We start from the raw sequence: 18,417 nt of genomic DNA on the forward strand, positions 1-18,417 counted from the left end.
ATAATAAATTTACAGTTCTTGGCCAATCTTTTACCCCAAAAATGTGGGGCCTTCATGCATGCATGAAATGAACATTCACAAAGTGTCTATGCATTCGATGAAAAACTAAATGAGAAAAAATATATGTGGAATTAGGAAAGTCTGAGGATGAACCCCTATACATTACACATTATAATGGGTTCACTATATGTGATTTAGCTCTATGCACCATCAACCAGGAACACATCTATCACATACAGTGAGGAAGACCTGTAAATGCCAAAAAATTTAATTTGTCTTTGCTGGAAAATAAAAGAGGAAGAAGTGCTACATGATAACTATGCTCTAAGTTCATCTGTGCTTTGAATATAAACCTTTTGGAACAAGCAACAGCAAGGACAAGAGCAAACACTTTTAAATTGCAGAAGTGTGAAGAGATTGCAGAAAGTGCCACATACAGTGGTAACCAGAGTTTCGAACTGCTCCTAACTCGATCAATTATGTAAGTGTATTATTTTAAGTGCTTTTGTAAGTGTATTTTTGGGGGTCTGAAACAGACTAATCTATTTTACATTATTCCTTATGGGAAAAATTCATTCAGTAACGGCACTCGAACAGCCTTCTGGAATGAAGAAAGTTCAAAACTCAGGGTACCACTGTACATTTACAAAACTGTTGATAAATGGAATGAGGCTAAGGAGTTGGCCCATCTTCCAGCTTTTTAAATGTTTGCAGGAAAGCATATGCTTGAGATTTTACAAAATTTTAGTTTTGTTATTGTCAGATAATTATCCTATATGGAGATATAGTTTAATATATGCTAATTTAATCTAACTGAGAACAACAATTAAAAATTCTGTAAAATTTCAAGCATGAAGAAATTCATGAAGGGTAATTCAACATATAATGCATGTTCAAATTGGATAGCAGTTTGCAGCAGTTTGTGTGCAGGTATTGCAAAGTCAAACTAAAGTTCTGGAGGTGGGGAAGTACATTGCCTGCATTTTGAAGGAGGGGTAAGGATGTTGCAGTGTGGAGGGTTATTTGAAGCGTGATGTTTACATTTCTGGCAAGACAGTTTATCAAGTGAGTGACAATCAATGAGTTTCCTCTTTTGGACCACTCTACCTTAGTGGGAAACAGCCATTATGAAAAAAAAAAAAAAGATGAGGTAACAGAAGCATAGCTCTACTCTTGTAACTACAAATAAGCAATTATAGATAGAACATTACTACAGTACACACAAGGTAAAATTCTGGTAGTGTGTGTATCAAGTCTAAAGCACATACCTACCTCAGATACTGGTGCCACAGCTTGTAACTACCAGGCATCTGCAGTAACGATCTTTCATAGACCTTGTTAAGTTGTTCACACGAAGCATCTTTTTTGTGTTCTATGTATCGTTGCCAGTGTTTAACTGAAAAAGGGTTACGTAGAAGTTCCTCTTCATATTGTAGATCATCCGTTTCCTGTAATGAATGTGGAATGTAGTACAAAGTTCAAAAACTTTGTTATAACTAGCAGAACACTACCTGTTCTGGTTTGTATGGTTTATAAGTACAATTTGTAAAAACAAAGGCCATGGGATCACTATAGTGTGTGACCTATAGCCTACAAACATGAAAGATTTATACACAAATAACTCACACATAGAAGAGAGGAGCTTACAACAATGTTTCAGTCTGACTGTCCCTGTCACAGACAGGGACAGAACAAGAGTAGTAGTAGGAAAGGAGGAAGAGAGGTAGTGGTAGAGGTAGTAGTAGTAGCAGTGGAGTCAGTCAAATACTAAGAAAGAGGAGCACTGCAAGGGAGCTAGGGGCCCACAGAGAGTAGGAGCAAGAACACAAAGGAGGGAAAATAATAAAGCACAAATACCCAAGGCATAAGAAAGAAAACCCAAAGGAGAAAGAGGAAAGGGTAAGTGGGAGAAGAGAAAAAAGAATCAGGTTAAGTCACGGGTGTTCTGAAGTTTGGAGCATTTAATAATGTAATGGGACAGGAAGGCATCCACAGAGACAAAGCAAGGACTAAGATTCATACAAGGAAAGTTGTGTATGAGGGAGGATTCAACCAGACAGTGACTGAAAGTTAGAAGTAGGGTAGGCAGTTTTAGCAGAAGACCAGTCAATAGGATGACATGACAGAAAAGAGCAAGCCTAACACTACTTTTGTGCTCTCTGAGTTGTTCAGAAAGAGAACGGCCAGTTTCTCCAAAGTACTGAAGAGGACAGGAGGAACAAGAAATAGAGTAGACACCAGGAGCATCTATAGAGGGAGGAGAGGTATGATCTAGATTAGTGCAAAGAGTGTTAGTCTGGCGAAAAGTAAGTCTGATGTCTCAACAACTCTCTCCGTTCCTTAGACATCAAACTTACTTTTCACCAGACTCATACTCTTCACACTAATGTAGTTCATATCTCTCCTCCTTCTACAGATGCTCCTGATGTCTATAGATGCTCCTAGGTGATCCCTCCCTGATAGATGACCCTTGAGGGGTCACCTATCACTAAAACAGGTACCTGGGTATTAATCGACAGGTCACATCCTGGAAACAAAATTGACCTTATTTGTAGACAGCCTGTACTGTCTGCACAGACAGCCTATGCTGTCTGCCAGCTTAGTTCATATTTCGCAGCACTATGGTGTTGCCCTCTCTAGCCAGCCCAAGTCAGTGGGACGCTGGTCCCACACGCTCTCACTCACTCAGCGGCCTAGCAGCAGTCAACAGTCCTACTCCCTCTCCCCCTCGTGGGATGGCCCTCCCCGGCCATGGGCACAACACACAAGCCTGTGTACCCACCATGACTTTGCAAATAAACTAAGAAGCCTCCGAAGACGTATCATTTACTCCCTGCTACCAGCATCACCAAATAATCTCATTAAACATTGGTGGGAAGCGGTGGTCGCAGCAGTTGTGTTTGCCGGGGAGAGGAAGGAAATAGGATGAAGTCATCTTCACTTTATCACCCTATACAAGAAGCATCCGTCTCTCAACGAGTTATCCTGATGTCGTGTCTGCACGTTTCAGCATCCAGACACAGGTACAAGCAGGATCTAGCCGAAATTTACTGAATTTCTTAGAGAATTGTAAGTGACCCCATGCCACAGCATCCCACGCTGTTTCTCAAGTCACGTGTTCAGCGTCTCTTGTATGTTCTGCGGTTGTTGTTCAGCTCAGCACAGCTATTTCAGCAAGCCAGAGGTGAGTTTTGTGGTGATTTCTGCATCCAGTGTGAGTATTTCGCCGTGTTGTGGGTTTGAGAGGAGGAAGTAGCCAGATCCTCCCTCGCCATACACTCACCCACGCTCCTCGCCACCACACTACCATACACAACTATGTGCCCACTCCCTCTGCTGTGTTTTTCTGCTGTTTTCCGTGTGAATTCATTGCCAGAGCTGTGTATCCGAGTGCCCGAGGCGACTCGAAGCCACGTGGATCAGCAAGCCACGTGGATCAGCAAGCCACGTGGAACAGCAAGCCACGTGGATCAGCAAGCCACGTAGATCACGAAGCCACGTGGATCAGTAAGCCACGTGGATCAGCAAGCCATGTTGATCAGCATGCTATGTAGATCACGATGCCACGTGGATCCCGACGCCACGTGGAGTGTGGACGAAACCACGTGGATCTACGAGCCACGTGAGTTACTGATGCTGCTGCCCGACTTCATGACATCATGATGTCTGCCTGACATCACCTTGAGATGTCTGCTGACATCACCTTGAGATGTCTGCTGACGTCACAATGCTGCTGACATCACCTCGCGACGTCACGCCTGACATCACATGATGTCACATCGAGTGTTTCAGTAATTATGTCAGTATTGTTGAGAAGATTGAGAGAAGATGTATGTTGTGTTAATTAATTCCTCTCAGTCAGTGTTTTCACATAGTGTATGGCTAAGTGTCAATTTTGTGCACAGAAAAGCATCATTTGCTAGTTTAAGCCATGTTGTACCGCATGTACCGCAGGTGTGCGTAAAGTTTTCCGTGTGTCCTGTGTGGTCTTGAGCCCAGCTGTGTGTCGACCACAGGTCTGCAGCCAGACCCCTGTGTAGCTCTTTGTTGCCTGTCACCTGGTGTGACCAGCGCGTTTGACAGCTGATATTAGTCAGCCCTGAGCGTATAAGCCCCTTTGTACAAAAAGCTCTTATGCTCGTCGCTCATAGATGTTCTGCAGAATCGTACCTGCTACGATTCCCATCGAGATTTGTTTCACTTCACCTCCAGACCTTCAGAATGCAGTTATATGTAGAGAAACAAGTCTGGGGACGCTTAGACTAACCTCTGCTGTAACTCCAACTGCCGAAAGAATGACACTCGTCAAGCCGCAGTTAGCCCTGTCTGCAGGCACTGTGTCAGCCTCGTGTCACAAGCTTCAGTGAGCTCCTGCACAAAGATGATGTCACTTTGACTGCTAGCTTGCTCACTGCAGTCTGGTGTATGATGTTACGACTCCCTGATGTTTCGCCCAGTCGTCTCTGCCACGACTCGCTCCATGACTTACTGCACGCTCACCGGCAGTGAGAGCCCAGCGACAGTACCAGTTGAGAAGTGTCCTCCTGAGTCGCTTGCCAGAAGTCCTGCCCAGTTGCAGAGTTTTGATGACGGCTCACTCGAGGGCACCAGCATGTCATGCCCCAGGTTGAGTGAAACTTGCAGTGACTCCTACAATGACTGCTTCACCATTCTAGAGGAGACCGTACCCCGTTACGTCACAGTTCAGCCGCAGCGATGTCTCCTGTGTTACAGTATCTGTCCAGACGCAGGAAGGCATGTAGTGATGTCCATCGACGCTTACTGCCTATGACCACGATGTTCAGCACACCCCACATGTTTTTTTCTTCCCTCCCTGTAGGAAGTTGTTTTCCATGTCCATATGTATATATACATGTTTTTTTATTTTGTGTTCTAAGACAGCCTATGCTTTCTGCCAACTTAGTTCATATTTCACGGCACTAAGGCGCTGCCCTCTCTAGCCAGCCCAAGTCAGTGGAACACTGGTCCCACACGCTCTCACTCACTCAGCGGCCTAGCAGCAGTCAACAGTCCTACTCCCTCTCTCCCTCGTGGGATGGCCCTCCCCGGCCATGGGCAAAACACATAACCTGTGTACCCACCACGACTTTGCAAATAAACTAAAAAGCCTCCGAAGATGTATCATTTACTCCCCGCTACCAGCATCACCAAATAATCTCATTAAACATATTTACCCAAAATGCTCTGTATAACATTCAAAGTAATTATGGGGCTTTTTATATAGTAATAAGTCATTAATGTCAGGTAGGCCTGTATACCTTGTACATGTTTGTGTAGAAATAAAGATTATTATTATTATTAGCAATGTGAGGTAACAGAAGCATAAATAAAAAGATGTACAACTTAAACTATGATCAATTTCTCTAGTATTAAGTAGCCTGTAAGCCATTAACTTTAGTCTGCCCATAATGCCAAGGCATGATAGTGGTTCTCTTTGCACTGCAACTCATTACTGCAATTACATAATCTCAATGTAATATTGCAAGGAAATAAAAATTTGCATTTGTATGCACTGGGGGGTCATGCTTTTCCACCCTATACGCTAGGTTTCTGGCCACACTGCTTTTCTATACTATATGCCTCCTGTCCAGCAAGGGAAGGCAATAACTCTACTTACAATAATTAAGGTTGGCGCATCCATTATCATAATAAAAATCCAAATTCTTTTCTTAACAAATTTTGATAGTAAACGTCGCTCGTGTTGTTGTTGTTGTTGGATTGAAGGGTTAATACGGCCCTCAGACCATATGAACCCTCCGGCCCACATCTTGACCGCTGCATTTAAGAGATATCTTAGGATTTTTAACCCCTGAGGGTTAACCACCCAGGATAACTCAAGAAAGTCAGTGCGTCATCGAGAACTGTTTAACTTATTTCCATTGGGGTCTTCAATCTTGTCCCCCAGGATGCGACCCACACCAGTCGACTAACAACCAAATACCTATTTGCTGCTAGGTGAACAGATGTAAGGAAACGCGTCGAAATGTTTCCACCCGCCGGGAATCGAACCCGGGCCCTCCGTGTGTGAAGCGGGAGCTTGAGCCACCAGGCCAGACATGCAAAATAACCACAGGCGAAGTTGAATAATAGTTCTAGGCTTTTCGTGTTGCAATCAACACATCACCAAGAGCTTGCAATGTTGCAGAAATAGAGTAGGAAATTCAGGCAGATTCGTTCAGGAAAACAACTCACAACCTTATCTACTTTGTATTAATATTGGTAGAATTACTGACAATATGTTAAGTAAAAGGACACAAGTGCAACTAATGTGACATTTTATTTTGGCAACGTCTCGCTCTCCAGGAGCGGCTTGATAAAGCTCCTGGAGAGCGAAACGTTGCCACAATTCACCCCGATTCACAAAGGAGGAGATCAAACAGACTTGAATAACTATAGACCAATATCTAAGTTACCTCTGCTCTCTAAAATCTTTGAAAAATTAATTCATAGGCAGATCTATTCTTACTTCGTCTCTCAAGACATACTCAACCCTTCTCAGTTTGGAATCAGGATTAATAAAAGCACAAATGATGCTACTGTACACATGCTAGAACTAATATACACTGCTCTCGAGAAGAAGGAAGTCCCACTGGGAATCTTTATTGATTTACGTAAATCTTTTGATACAGTCGACCACGATTTGCTGCACATTGGGTGGCTCGGTGGCCTGGTGGCTAAAGCTCCCGCTTCACACACGGAGGGCCCGGGTTCGATTCCCGGCGGGTGGAAACATTTCGACACGTTTCCTTACACCTGTTGTCCTGTTCACCTAGCAGCAAATAGGTACTTGGGTGTTAGTCGACTGGTGTGGGTCGCATCCTGGGGGACAAGATTAAGGACCCCAATGGAAATAAGTTAGACAGTCCTCGATGACGCACTGACTTTCTTGGGTTATCCTGGGTGGCTAACCCTCCGGGGTTAAAAATCCGAACGAAATCTTATCTTATCTTATCTTATCACATTAAATTAACACACTATGGTACAAGAGGGCACTCCCTCAATTACCTAAAGTCATACATTAGTAACAGAAGCCAATATGTGTACACAAATGGAGCTAACTCTTCCACACAACCAATTACAGTTGGGATCCCACAAGGAAGTGTCCTTGGCCCTCTCCTCTTTCTCATTTACATCAATGACCTACCGAATGCATCACAACTACTCAAACCCATATTATTTGCAGATGACACAACATACGTCTTCTCTCACCCAAGCCCAGTCATACTGGCCAACACTGTCAATGCTGAACTGCAGAAAATATCTACCTGGATGATGGCTAACAAGCTTACACTCAATACTGACAAAACCTATTTCATTCAGTTTGGAAACAGAGCCACAAATGTTCTACTTAACATAGCGATAAACGGATCACCCATCACAAGACTCACAGAGGGAAAATTCCTAGGAATCCACCTTGACAGTAGCCTTATATTCAAAACCCATATACCACAAATTTCCATGAAAATCTCTAAGACAGTATCCCCTCAAGGAAGGTTCCTTGATAAGAGATAAGATAAGATAAGATTTCGTTCGGATTTTTAACCCCGGAGGGTTAGCCACCCAGGATAACCCAAGAAAGTCAGTGCGTCATCGAGGACTGTTAACTTATTTCCATTGGGGTCCTTAATCTTGTCCCCCAGGATGCGACCCACACCAGTCGACTAACACCCAGGTACCTATTTGCTGCTAGGTGAACAGGACAACAGGTGTAAGGAAACGTGTCGAAATGTTTCCACCCGCCGGGAATCGAACCCGGGCCCTCCGTGTGTGAAGCGGGAGCTTTAGCAACCAGGCCACCGGGCTCTTGATTTAGGGAATTGGATCTGTGCTCCAGTTCCCTGAATTAAGCCTGAATGCCTTCCACATCCCCCCCCAGGCGCTGTATAATCCTCCGGGTTTAGCGCTTCCTCCTTGATTATAATAATAATCTAAGACAGTAGGCATACTATCAAAGATACGGTACTATGTTCCACAATCAGCTCTCCTGGCACTGTATCACTCACTTATATACCCTTATTTCACATATGGAATTTGTGCATGGGGATCAGCAACATTAAATCACCTTAGATCACTAATAACCCAGCAAAAGGCTATAGTCAGAATGATAACAAATTCCCACTCCAAACAGCTTACTCCACCAATATTCAAAAATCTAAAACTACTCATCGTAAAGAACATCCATACTTGTCAAGCCATTACGCGTAACGACTTGACAAAGCTCCTAGAGAGCGAAACGTTGCCACACTAAAATATCACATTAGTATCTTTTAACCTAACAAATTGTCGATAATTTTCCCAACATTAATACAATATTTAAATAGAGCGCCACGGCCATCAACACAACATTATCACCAACAACCAATCACAAGCAAGGTTTGTGAGAAAGTTGATGGTGATTGGTGGAGAATGTGGTGGCTGGGAGGCAGCAAGATCACTGCGCCAGACGTCTTACTCCTCGTCTCAGACTTTGTTCTACTCTGAAACAATATGGATTTCTACAGGAATCTTAAAGGTAACTACGTCGTGCTGATGGTTAGTGTTGTTACGTGAACATGTTTGGTCGTTGTGTCACTGCTCTGATAAGTAAAAATCTTGTGCTGAAAGTCATGGTGATATTTCAAGTCATAGTATAAACCATTATTTATTAATTTAAATAGTTATGTCTCGTATTCTTGGTGACGGAGACCAGTGGTGTGTACGACAGTTTGTAACTTTGATAGTAATATAGTTTAGTGTTATGCTCCTCAAGGGAGGTGCCTTGATGGCACGAAGGGGCTCTTGATCCAGGGAAGTGGAACACTTCTCCCCTTCCTTGGATAGAACCTCATTACTTCCCATGTATGTGTTGTATGACCCCTAAGAGTTTACCACTCCTGATTATAATAGTGCCTATTTATAAAATTTTGTATAAGAATTGTTCGGATTTTTAACCCGGAGGTTTAGCCACCCAGGATAATCCAAGAAAGTGCGTCATCGAGGACTATCTGTCTTATTTCCATTGTGATCCTTCAAACTTGTCCCCCAGGATGCGACCCACACCAGTCCACTAACGCCTAGGTACCTACAGTGGGTGTCCCATGGCCTGGTAGGCAACGCACTCAGCTCAGTGTGTGTGGTTTGATCCCTGGCAAGGGTGGAAACATTGGTCATGTTTCCATACACCTGTCCCTGTTTCCCTAGCAAGCAAGTAGGTACCTGGGTGTTAGTCAAGTGGTGTGGGTCACATCCTGGGGGACAAGATTGAGGACCCCAATGGAAATAAGACAGTCCTCGATACCTGGAGTTTACCTGGAGAGAGTTTCGGGGGTCAACGCCCCCGCGGCCCGGTCTGTGACCAGGCCTCCTGGTGGATCAGCGCCTGATCAACCAGGCTGTTGCTGCTGGCTGCATGCAAACCAACGTACGAGCCACAGCCCGGCTGATCAGGAACTGACTTTAGGTGCTTGTCCAGTGCCAGCTTGAAGACTGCCAGGGGTCTGTTGGTAATCCCCCTTATGTGTGCTGGGAGGCAGTTGAACAGTCTCGGGCCCCTGACACTTATTGTATGGTCTCTTAACGTGCTAGTGACACCCCTGCTTTTCATTGGGGGGATGGTGCATCGTCTGCCAAGTCTTTTGCTTTCGTAGTGAGTGATTTTCGTGTGCAAGTTCGGTACTAGTCCCTCTAGGATTTTCCAGGTGTATATAATCATGTATCTCTCCCTCCTGCGTTCCAGGGAATACAGGTTTAGAAACCTCAAGCGCTCCCAGTAATTGAGGTGTTTTATCTCCGTTATGCGCGCCGGGAAAGTTCTCTGTACATTTTCTAGGTCGGCAATTTCACCTGCCTTGAAAGGTGCTGTTAGAGTGCAGCAATATTCCAGCCTAGATAGAACAAGTGACCTGAAGAGTGTCATCATGGGCTTGGCCTCCCTAGTTTTGAAGGTTCTCATTATCCATCCTGTCATTTTTCTAGCAGATGCGATTGATACAATGTTATGGTCCTTGAAGGTGAGATCCTCCGACATAATCACTCCCAGGTCTTTGACGTTGGTGTTTCGCTCTATTTTGTGGCCAGAATTTGTTTTGTACTCTGATGAAGATTTAATTTCCTCATGTTTACCATATCTGAGTAATTGAAATTTCTCATCGTTGAACTTCATATTGTTTTCTGCAGCCCACTGAAAGATTTGGTTGATGTCCGCCTGGAGCCTTGCAGTGTCTGCAATGGAAGACACTGTCATGCAGATTCGGGTGTCATCTGCAAAGGAAGACACGGTGCTGTGGCTGACATCCTTGTCTATGTCGGATATGAGGATGAGGAACAAGATGGGAGCTAGTACTGTGCCTTGTGGAACAGAGCTTTTCACCGTAGCTGCCTCGGACTTTACTCTGTTGACGACTACTCTCTGTGTTCTGTTAGTGAGGAAATTATAGATCCATCGACCGACTTTTCCTGTTATTCCTTTAGCACGCATTTTGTGCGCTATTACGCCATGGTCACACTTGTCGAAGGCTTTTGCAAAGTCTGTATATATTACATCTGCATTCTTTTTGTCTTCTAGTGCATTTAGGAGCGACCTGTTCTAAACCCATGTTGCCCTGGGTTGTGTAACTGATGAGTTTCTAGATGGGTGGTGATCTTGCTTCTTAGGACCCTTTCAAAGATTTTTATGATATGGGATGTTAGTGCTATTGGTCTGTAGTTCTTTGCTGTTGCTTTACTGCCCCCTTTGTGGAGTGGGGCTATGTCTGTTGTTTTTAGTAACTGAGGGACGACCCCCGTGTCCATGCTCCCTCTCCATAGGATGGAAAAGGCTCGTGATAGGGGCTTCTTGCAGTTCTTGATGAACACAGAGTTCCATGAGTCTGGCCCTGGGGCAGAGTGCATGGGCATGTCATTTATCGCCTGTTCGAAGTCATTTGGCGTCAGGATAACATCGGATAGGCTTGTGTTAATCAAATTTTGTGGCTCTCTCATAAAAAATTCATTTTGATCTTCGACTCTCAGTCTGGTTAGCGGCTTGCTAAAAACTGAGTCACATAAATGTTAAACCTAAAACCCAATCTAACTTTATTATTTTTTAAATACACTACCTAACAGAATCACTACCTAACTGAATGCAACCATATGACCTGTCTTTGTAATACTCACTTGTGCTTTATAGTTATCTGTTTACATTAATGTTTTATCACTGATTTCATCATTGCTTAGTAGCAGCGCTGTATAGTCCTTGTGGCTTAGCGCTTCTTTTTGATTATAATAATAATAATAATCATTGCTTAGTTAATCTTAAGTTAATTTTAAGCCAGCCCGTAATGCTATGCATAGTATAAGTGGCTTTGGCATACTGCTCTTATCTGTATTTTTTTTGTACCTCTGTATGTGTGCACAAATTAGATTTTAGATTTTAGATTTAGATTTAGATATTGGGACTTGAGTAGCTCACTCATTTCCTTGCTGTCATCTGTGTAGGACCCATCTTGTTTAAGTAGGGGCCCAATACTGGACGTTGTTCTCGATTTTGATTTGGCATAGGAGAAGAAATACTTTGGGTTTCTTTCGATTTCATTTATGGCTTTTAGTTCTTCCCGCGATTCCTGACTCCTAAAGGATTCTTTTAGCTTAAGTTCGATGCTTGCTATTTCTCTGACCAGTGTCTCCCTGCGCATTTCAGATATATTGACCTCTTTTAGCCGCTCTGTTATTCTTTTCCGTCGCCTGTAAAGGGAGCGCCTGTCTCTTTCTATTTTACATCTACTCCTCCTTTTTCTTAGAGGAATAAGCCTTGTGCATACATCGAGTGCCACCGAGTTAATCTGTTCTAGGCATAAGTTTGGGTCTGTGTTGCTTAGTATATCTTCCCAGCTTATATCGGTTAGGACTTGGTTTACTTGGTCCCACTTTGTTTTTGTTATTGAAGTTGAATTTGGTGAATGCTCTCTCGTGACTAGTCTCATTTTGTCGGTCTGGGGCTCAACGCATACATGTCTGAACCTCAATTATGTTGTGATCTGAGTATATTGTTTTTGATATGGTGACATTTCTTATCAGATCATCATTGTTAGTGAAGATGAGGTCTAGTGTATTCTCCAGTCTAGTAGGCTCTATTATTTGCTGGTTTAAATTGAATTTTGTGCAGAGATTTAAAAGCTCGTGTGAGTGTGAGTTTTCATCAGAGCTGCCTCCTGGTGTTATTACTGCAACAATATTATTTGCTATATTCCTCCATTTTAGGTGCCTTAAGTTGAAGTCCCCCAGGAGCAAGATGATGGGTGCAGGAGCTGGAAGATTTTCCAGACAGTGGTCAATTTTTAACAGCTGTTCCTGGAATTGCTGGGATGTTGCATCCGGAGGCTTGTAGACTACCACAATGACTAGGTTTTGGTTCTCGACCTTTACTGCTAAAACTTCCACTACATCATTTGAGGCATTAAGCAGTTCTGTGCAAACAAGTGACTCTGCAATGTACAGGCCAACCCCCCCCTTTTGCCTGTTCACTCTGTCACATCTGTATAGGTTGTAACCTGGGATCCATATTTCGATGATGATAATAATATCTTTATTTACTACAAGTACATGTACATGGTATACAGGCCTAACTGACATCAATGACAAACTATTACATAGAAAACCCTTCGTTATGCTGAGCATTTCGGGCAAATTACGTCAGTTTTGTCCCAGGATGCAACCCACACCAGTCAAATAACACCCAGGTACCCATTTTAAATTGATGGGCAAACAGGGACAGGGACAGTAGGTGTCTTATGGAGACACGTCCCTAGTGTTTTCTAGCCATACCAGACCTCAGTGTGTGAGCCGAGTGTGCTAGTGATCGAGCTACAGGACACCATACCCTTCTTGGTTTATCCTGAGTGGATAACCCTCCGGGGTTAAAAATCCGAACAAAATCTTATCTTATCATGCCCAACATTTCCAACTGTCAGGGCTCTGACCATGAACACTCAGTGTGTGAGGATTGAGTGTTGCCAACCAAGCCACATGACCTAAGAACTTTTAAATTTTGCATCATGGTGAACTTGCGTGGCTTTTTGGGGGTTATCCTAGGTAATTTACACTATGATAATAGTCCCTATGTGTACCTGTGCCAAAATAAACTTAACATGTGGTCAGGCTCAAGACCATTGTAAAAAAGTGTTATTTACCATTATTGTGCTGTATGACCCTTGTGGGTTAAGCACTTGGTAATGATTATAATAATAATAAATTATCCTTGTTGTATGCTTAAAACATCTGTTACCTTGATATTTATTTCCCAAGAAGATACAAAGATAAGAGTTTTGAAGGAGTGAACTGGTAAGCTTGTGAAAGGCCTCAGTCAGATGACCAAAAGCTCATTGGTGGGCCATCTTATTAGGAGGCATTTGTCCTTTTTTTCTGACAGATTTCACCTAACCTAATCTAATTGAAGCTTAATATTGTTTGAAATTTAATATTATTGTGATTCAGCATTAAATTTTAATTTAAGATTAATATTAATTTAACCCTTTCTGTGTTCACTTTCTAAAAAAATTCTTCTGAAATGGTAGAGAATCCTTTTCTGGATGTAATGGCACTAAAAGTATGAAATTTCATGAAAATTTAAGGAATTAGCATTCTTGGCACAGTTTGTGCATTGGCAATTTTTACCAACTTCTTAGCCATTTCACTGTATACCTTCCATTCTGTCAATTGAGCACAAGAAATTGCCCATTCAACTATTTCAACTACCTTGAATTTAGTAATTTGGACAGTTTTACACAAAATTAAAAAAATACCAATTTAAAAATTGAGTAAAAAAAAAAAAAAAAAAAAAAACGTTCCTGGCACTAAAACAACAGTTCCTCACTTCCTTAATCATTTATATCCCTAGGCCTCTCCTATATTACATGTGCCTTCCATTTTGAATTTATAATCACAAAAATCAAAGAATTACTTTTATTATAATGATGTTTTGGTTCAATTTAGACCATTTAGAAAGTCACACTAATACAAAAGAGTGAGGGAGCCAGTATGTAGGTGAGGGGGACAGGGTTGGGACAGAGAGAGGAAGAAAAGAGTGTAGTGGTAGTGGTAATGCTGATAGTGGAAGTACAAAGTAGGGAGATAGGGAGAGTGGTTTTAGTGGAAAGAGATAGAAAGAGGATTAAAGGGTGGCAGTAGTAGTGGTAGTAGCAATAGTACATAGTAGTAATGGAGTGGTAGTCGTAGTAGTAGAGAAGTGGGATAAGTCTAACAAGAAAAAGGAACACTGCAGGAAAGCTTAAGGGCCCACAAGGGATAGGACCAAAAAAATGAGGAAGGGAGCAGATGGAACTCGGGGAGAGAACACACTTAGGCAGAAGAAAAGAAACCAAAGAAAGAAAAACGGAAAGAATAGATAGGGAAAGGAGGAGGAGGAGAAGAAAGGATCTGGTCAGGTCACTAGTGTTCTGAAGTTTGGAGCATTTGACAGTGTAATAAGAAAGGAAGGCATCTATTGAGACAAAACCAGGAATAAGATTCATACTAGGAAGGTTGTATATAAAGGATGCTTCAACGAGATGGTAACTGTGAAGGCTAGAAGTAGGGTAGACAATAGGATGACTGTGATCTCCAACATAACAGAAAAGAGCATTACTGGTGTCAGCAAGTCTAACACTTCAAGTCTGTCAGAGAGCAACTAGTTTCTCCAAACTATTGAAGAGAACAAGAGGAGCATGAAACAGAATAGATACTGGGGGTGTTTATAGCAGGAAGCGAGGTACGAACTAGATTACTGCGAAGGGTGTTAGCTTGGCAAAAAGTAAGTTTGATGTCTAAGGAACGGAGATTAGAAAAACTGGAAATATAGGGAAGGCAGAGAACAGGAGATTTCACAGTATTTTTTTTTTTCCCCTTTTTTGGTCCTACCCCTTGGAGTCCTTAGCTCTCCACCAGTGCACCATTTTCTTGTCCTTAGACTTACCCCACTTCTCTACTACCACTCCATTACTACTTCTGTTGCTACTACCACTACTATTGCCTCCCTTCATTTTTCACTCCCCTTTCTATCTCTTGTGCCACTAAAACTACTCCCCCTGCTCCACTACCAGCATTACTACAGTGTATTACTTTTTCTTCCTCTCTCTGTCCCATCCCTGTCTTCTAGCCTATATATACATGTATTTGTTCCCTCACTCTTTTGTGTTAGCATGACTTTGTAAATGGTCCAAATCAGACCAAAACGTCATCGTAAGCTTCTATGTGTGGGTTATTTGTGTAAGTTCTGTAGTAACACATTGTAGAAAGAATGCTAATGTTTTTAAGATCTTAATTATGTGCTGGATATGGTGAAAATGAATGGTATAAAATACCAACACAATGGAAACATAAACACACATGCAGTTTAATGTGATCCTTTATTGACAACGTTTCGCCCACACAGTGGGCTTTTTCAAGTCGCAAACAGATCTACCTGGGGTGGAAGGTACGTGAGTATTTATAGTCAGGTTCAGAATGTTTACCTGGAGTTTACCTGGAGAGAGTTCCGGGGGTCAACGCCCCCGCGGCCCAGTCTGTGACCAGGCCTCCTTAGATCAGTGTCCCAGGATGCGACCCACACCAGTCGACTAACACCCAGGTACCCATTTTACTGATGGGGAACATAGACAACAGGTTGAAAGAAACACGTCCAATGTTTCTACTCTGGCTGGGAATCGAACCCAGGCCCTCGCCGTGTGAAGCGAGAGCGTTAACCACCAGGTGGAGAACGCTGCATCTGATGATCTACCGGGTGAGGTTATGTAGTCTAAAATCTTGGGTAGCTTGGCAGGGGTATTGGACAAGTTGTGAGCAGACCTTCTGCAGTGTTCTATGTTCTTATGTGGGATAGCGATGAAGAAGTTTCTTGGCAAGTGGTTCAGCTATGTTATAGAAGCCATTGTTCTGTTTGAAATTGTTGGTTATAGAGATAAGTGATGATTCCAGGATTCTTCGGTATTGAGTGTTGTCTTCTGTGGCGATAAGTCTTGAGTTTCTGTAGTTAATTAAATGGTTGTGTAAATTGCAATGTTGTACACAGGCATTCCTTGTATCGTCAGTCCTGCTTGCGTATTGGTGTTCTGAAATACGTGTTTGGAGGTCTCTTGATGTTTCGCCCACGTATAATTTGTTGCAGTCATTACAAGGGATTATGTATACCCCTGCAGAGGATGGAAGCTTGTCCTGTCTACTACTGGTGATGTCCTTGAACTTCGTTTTAAAGTCTATTGAAAACCAACCAACCAAAACGATCTTCTCCACTTCTACTCTCACCACGACACCAAAACTAAATGTGGTGTAATTATAGGCTTCTTCCTGCGTGCACTTAGAATCTGCAGCAATGAGTTCCTTGAGGAAGAATGCACTATAATTGAACAAGTATTTTCTAAATTCCACTATCCTCGTCACTTCATCAGAGACTGCAGACGGCGGGCATTAAACATCTTCAACACACCCAGAGAAGACACTGCCGAGAAGAGATACATAGTCCTACCCACCAACTCCATTGCCTAACATTTTTTCCAACATCTTTTCCAATACATCATTCCAAGTATCTACCTCCACAACCACGACCATCAAGGACATCACCAGTAGTAGACAGGACAAGCTGGATATGGTGTTGAATTTTAATTTCTTGTCAAGGTGTATACTTAAGTTTTGTCTCATCTTGTGTTTTGATGTATGTATTGGATATTTGTTTATTGTATATTTTTAGCTTTGTTTCCAAGCACTTTATAGGTCTTATCAGTATTGAGTGAGTTTGTTGGTTATAGCTCAATTAGATATCCTTATAAATTCATCAGTAATAATGTTGCTGAAGACAACTAGATTTGTACAGTACTAGAGACGACAGAAAGTTGCCGTTTGAAAACCAGAATTGGTTCAGATTCCTGGGAGGCATTAGAAAGGTCATTGATGTAAATGAGAGACAGTAGAGGGCCCAGGGCACTGCCTTGAAGCAATTTTATGTTGATATATGGAGTCAATAAAGTAATGTCATTAATGGCTATATTGTGATGTCTTGTAATTTTAAAGTAGTATTAAATGATGCTATTATTTGTTGATTACAAAGACTAAATACAGGTGTTTGGATAAGATTGAAACACAGAGAACCTCAAGGAAAATAAGTCACACTGGTCTGAGATCAGGCCACAGGAGCAGTGGATCCTGGAACCATTAGCAGATACACATTACTGCTTTAATTACCATCCTATATTCCATTATTTCTACCTCACCTCTATTCATACCTTGCCCTAACTCCTCCCATCATTATTGCCCTACCCCCTCTGTCTTCCATCCCATCAGTGTGTGGGCAAAAGTTTAGTACAGTACATTTCAGTACAATAGATAAAACAATGACCTTGTATTGCATATCAGAATATTATATTATACAGTAGTAATTTTATTTCTGTAACATTTATGCATACTGTTTTTTTTATTCACCACCAGTTTCTGATTGGGCTTCACTTATCCCATTTGGTATTGCGTGTGTTGCTGTTGGGTTTGGTGTTAAAACGCTAATTGATAAGAAGGTGAGTTTGGAAGTTTTGAGGTTAGTTTAAAAATGTTTTTCATAAGCCATGTTGTACTAATTAATTTTGTATACAGTTCTTATACAAATAATTTTTTCTACCTGAATGTATTGCATTAGGCTTTCATTACTTTTATTATCTTAAGCAGTTTCCTTATAAGCAAGTGTATCCTTTCCAGGTGATTAGTGAAGAAAAGAAATGGATGCAGAGGAAGCTTTTACTGTGACACTTTCACTGAATTTAAAAAAAAAGCTTTATAAAGCTCTACATAATACAGGTCTTAATCATAGTGCCTTCAGATGTGCTTGGAGTGGTAAATTTTGGGATAGACATGAGAGAGTGAGTTTGTGCAGTGCAATTCCTGAAGGGAACAGCTAACTGTTGCTCTGTGTTTGGGCTAAAATAGTGAATTTAGCTTTTTTGTTTTTTAGGGTGATTTTCACTAGTATATCTTCCAGTCTATCACTTGATGTCAGGTGATAGACTAGAAGACATGCTAGTGTAACAGAAATGTTTTTGTTCAGTTTTAAACCAGACATGGCCTAAAATAGGCCTGTGGTGGTCATCTTAGATTTTTTATTTTTGTGCCTGCATAATTCTGTAAATTTTACATCAAATTTTGCATTTTTGGTGTCATTACCTTTAGAAAAAGTTTTTCTACCATTTTAGAATTTTTTTTTTGACACCATTTCGAGAGTCATGACAGTGAAAAAGTGTTAATGTCTTGACAACTTTAGTCTTGCTTCATATAGGAACAACTTGTTTCAAGTTCAGTATATACAGTAGGGCCCCACTTTGCAGTGTTTTGCCTTACAGTGTTCCGCTAATATGGACATTTCAAATCATGACCAAAACTCTCTATATGGCCCCCCCCTCCCACCTG

The 18,417-nt window shown here is 41.9% G+C and overlaps 2 protein-coding genes across 2 annotated transcripts in view; one reads left to right on the forward strand and one right to left on the reverse strand.

Annotated features, from left to right (window-relative positions):
• fand (Pre-mRNA-splicing factor SYF1 fand) overlaps positions 1–5,759 on the reverse strand; it is a 54,091-nt gene extending 48,332 nt beyond the window's left edge. The window contains exons 1-2 of the mRNA XM_053785781.1: positions 5,639–5,759; positions 1,273–1,448 (exon numbers count right to left, since the gene is read on the reverse strand). Coding sequence (XP_053641756.1) covers positions 1,273–1,448; positions 5,639–5,668 — 206 coding nt within the window. The 5' untranslated portion in view covers positions 5,669–5,759. The remainder of the gene's footprint in view (positions 1–1,272; positions 1,449–5,638) is intronic.
• A 2,621-nt stretch (positions 5,760–8,380) lies between these two features.
• Cisd2 (CDGSH iron sulfur domain 2) overlaps positions 8,381–18,417 on the forward strand; it is a 28,903-nt gene continuing 18,866 nt past the window's right edge. The window contains exons 1-2 of the mRNA XM_053785791.1: positions 8,381–8,533; positions 17,452–17,534. Coding sequence (XP_053641766.1) covers positions 8,509–8,533; positions 17,452–17,534 — 108 coding nt within the window. The 5' untranslated portion in view covers positions 8,381–8,508. The remainder of the gene's footprint in view (positions 8,534–17,451; positions 17,535–18,417) is intronic.

The sequence above is a fragment of the Cherax quadricarinatus genome, chromosome 14, assembly GCF_038502225.1.
Source record: "Cherax quadricarinatus isolate ZL_2023a chromosome 14, ASM3850222v1, whole genome shotgun sequence".
NCBI lineage: Eukaryota > Metazoa > Arthropoda > Malacostraca > Decapoda > Parastacidae > Cherax > Cherax quadricarinatus.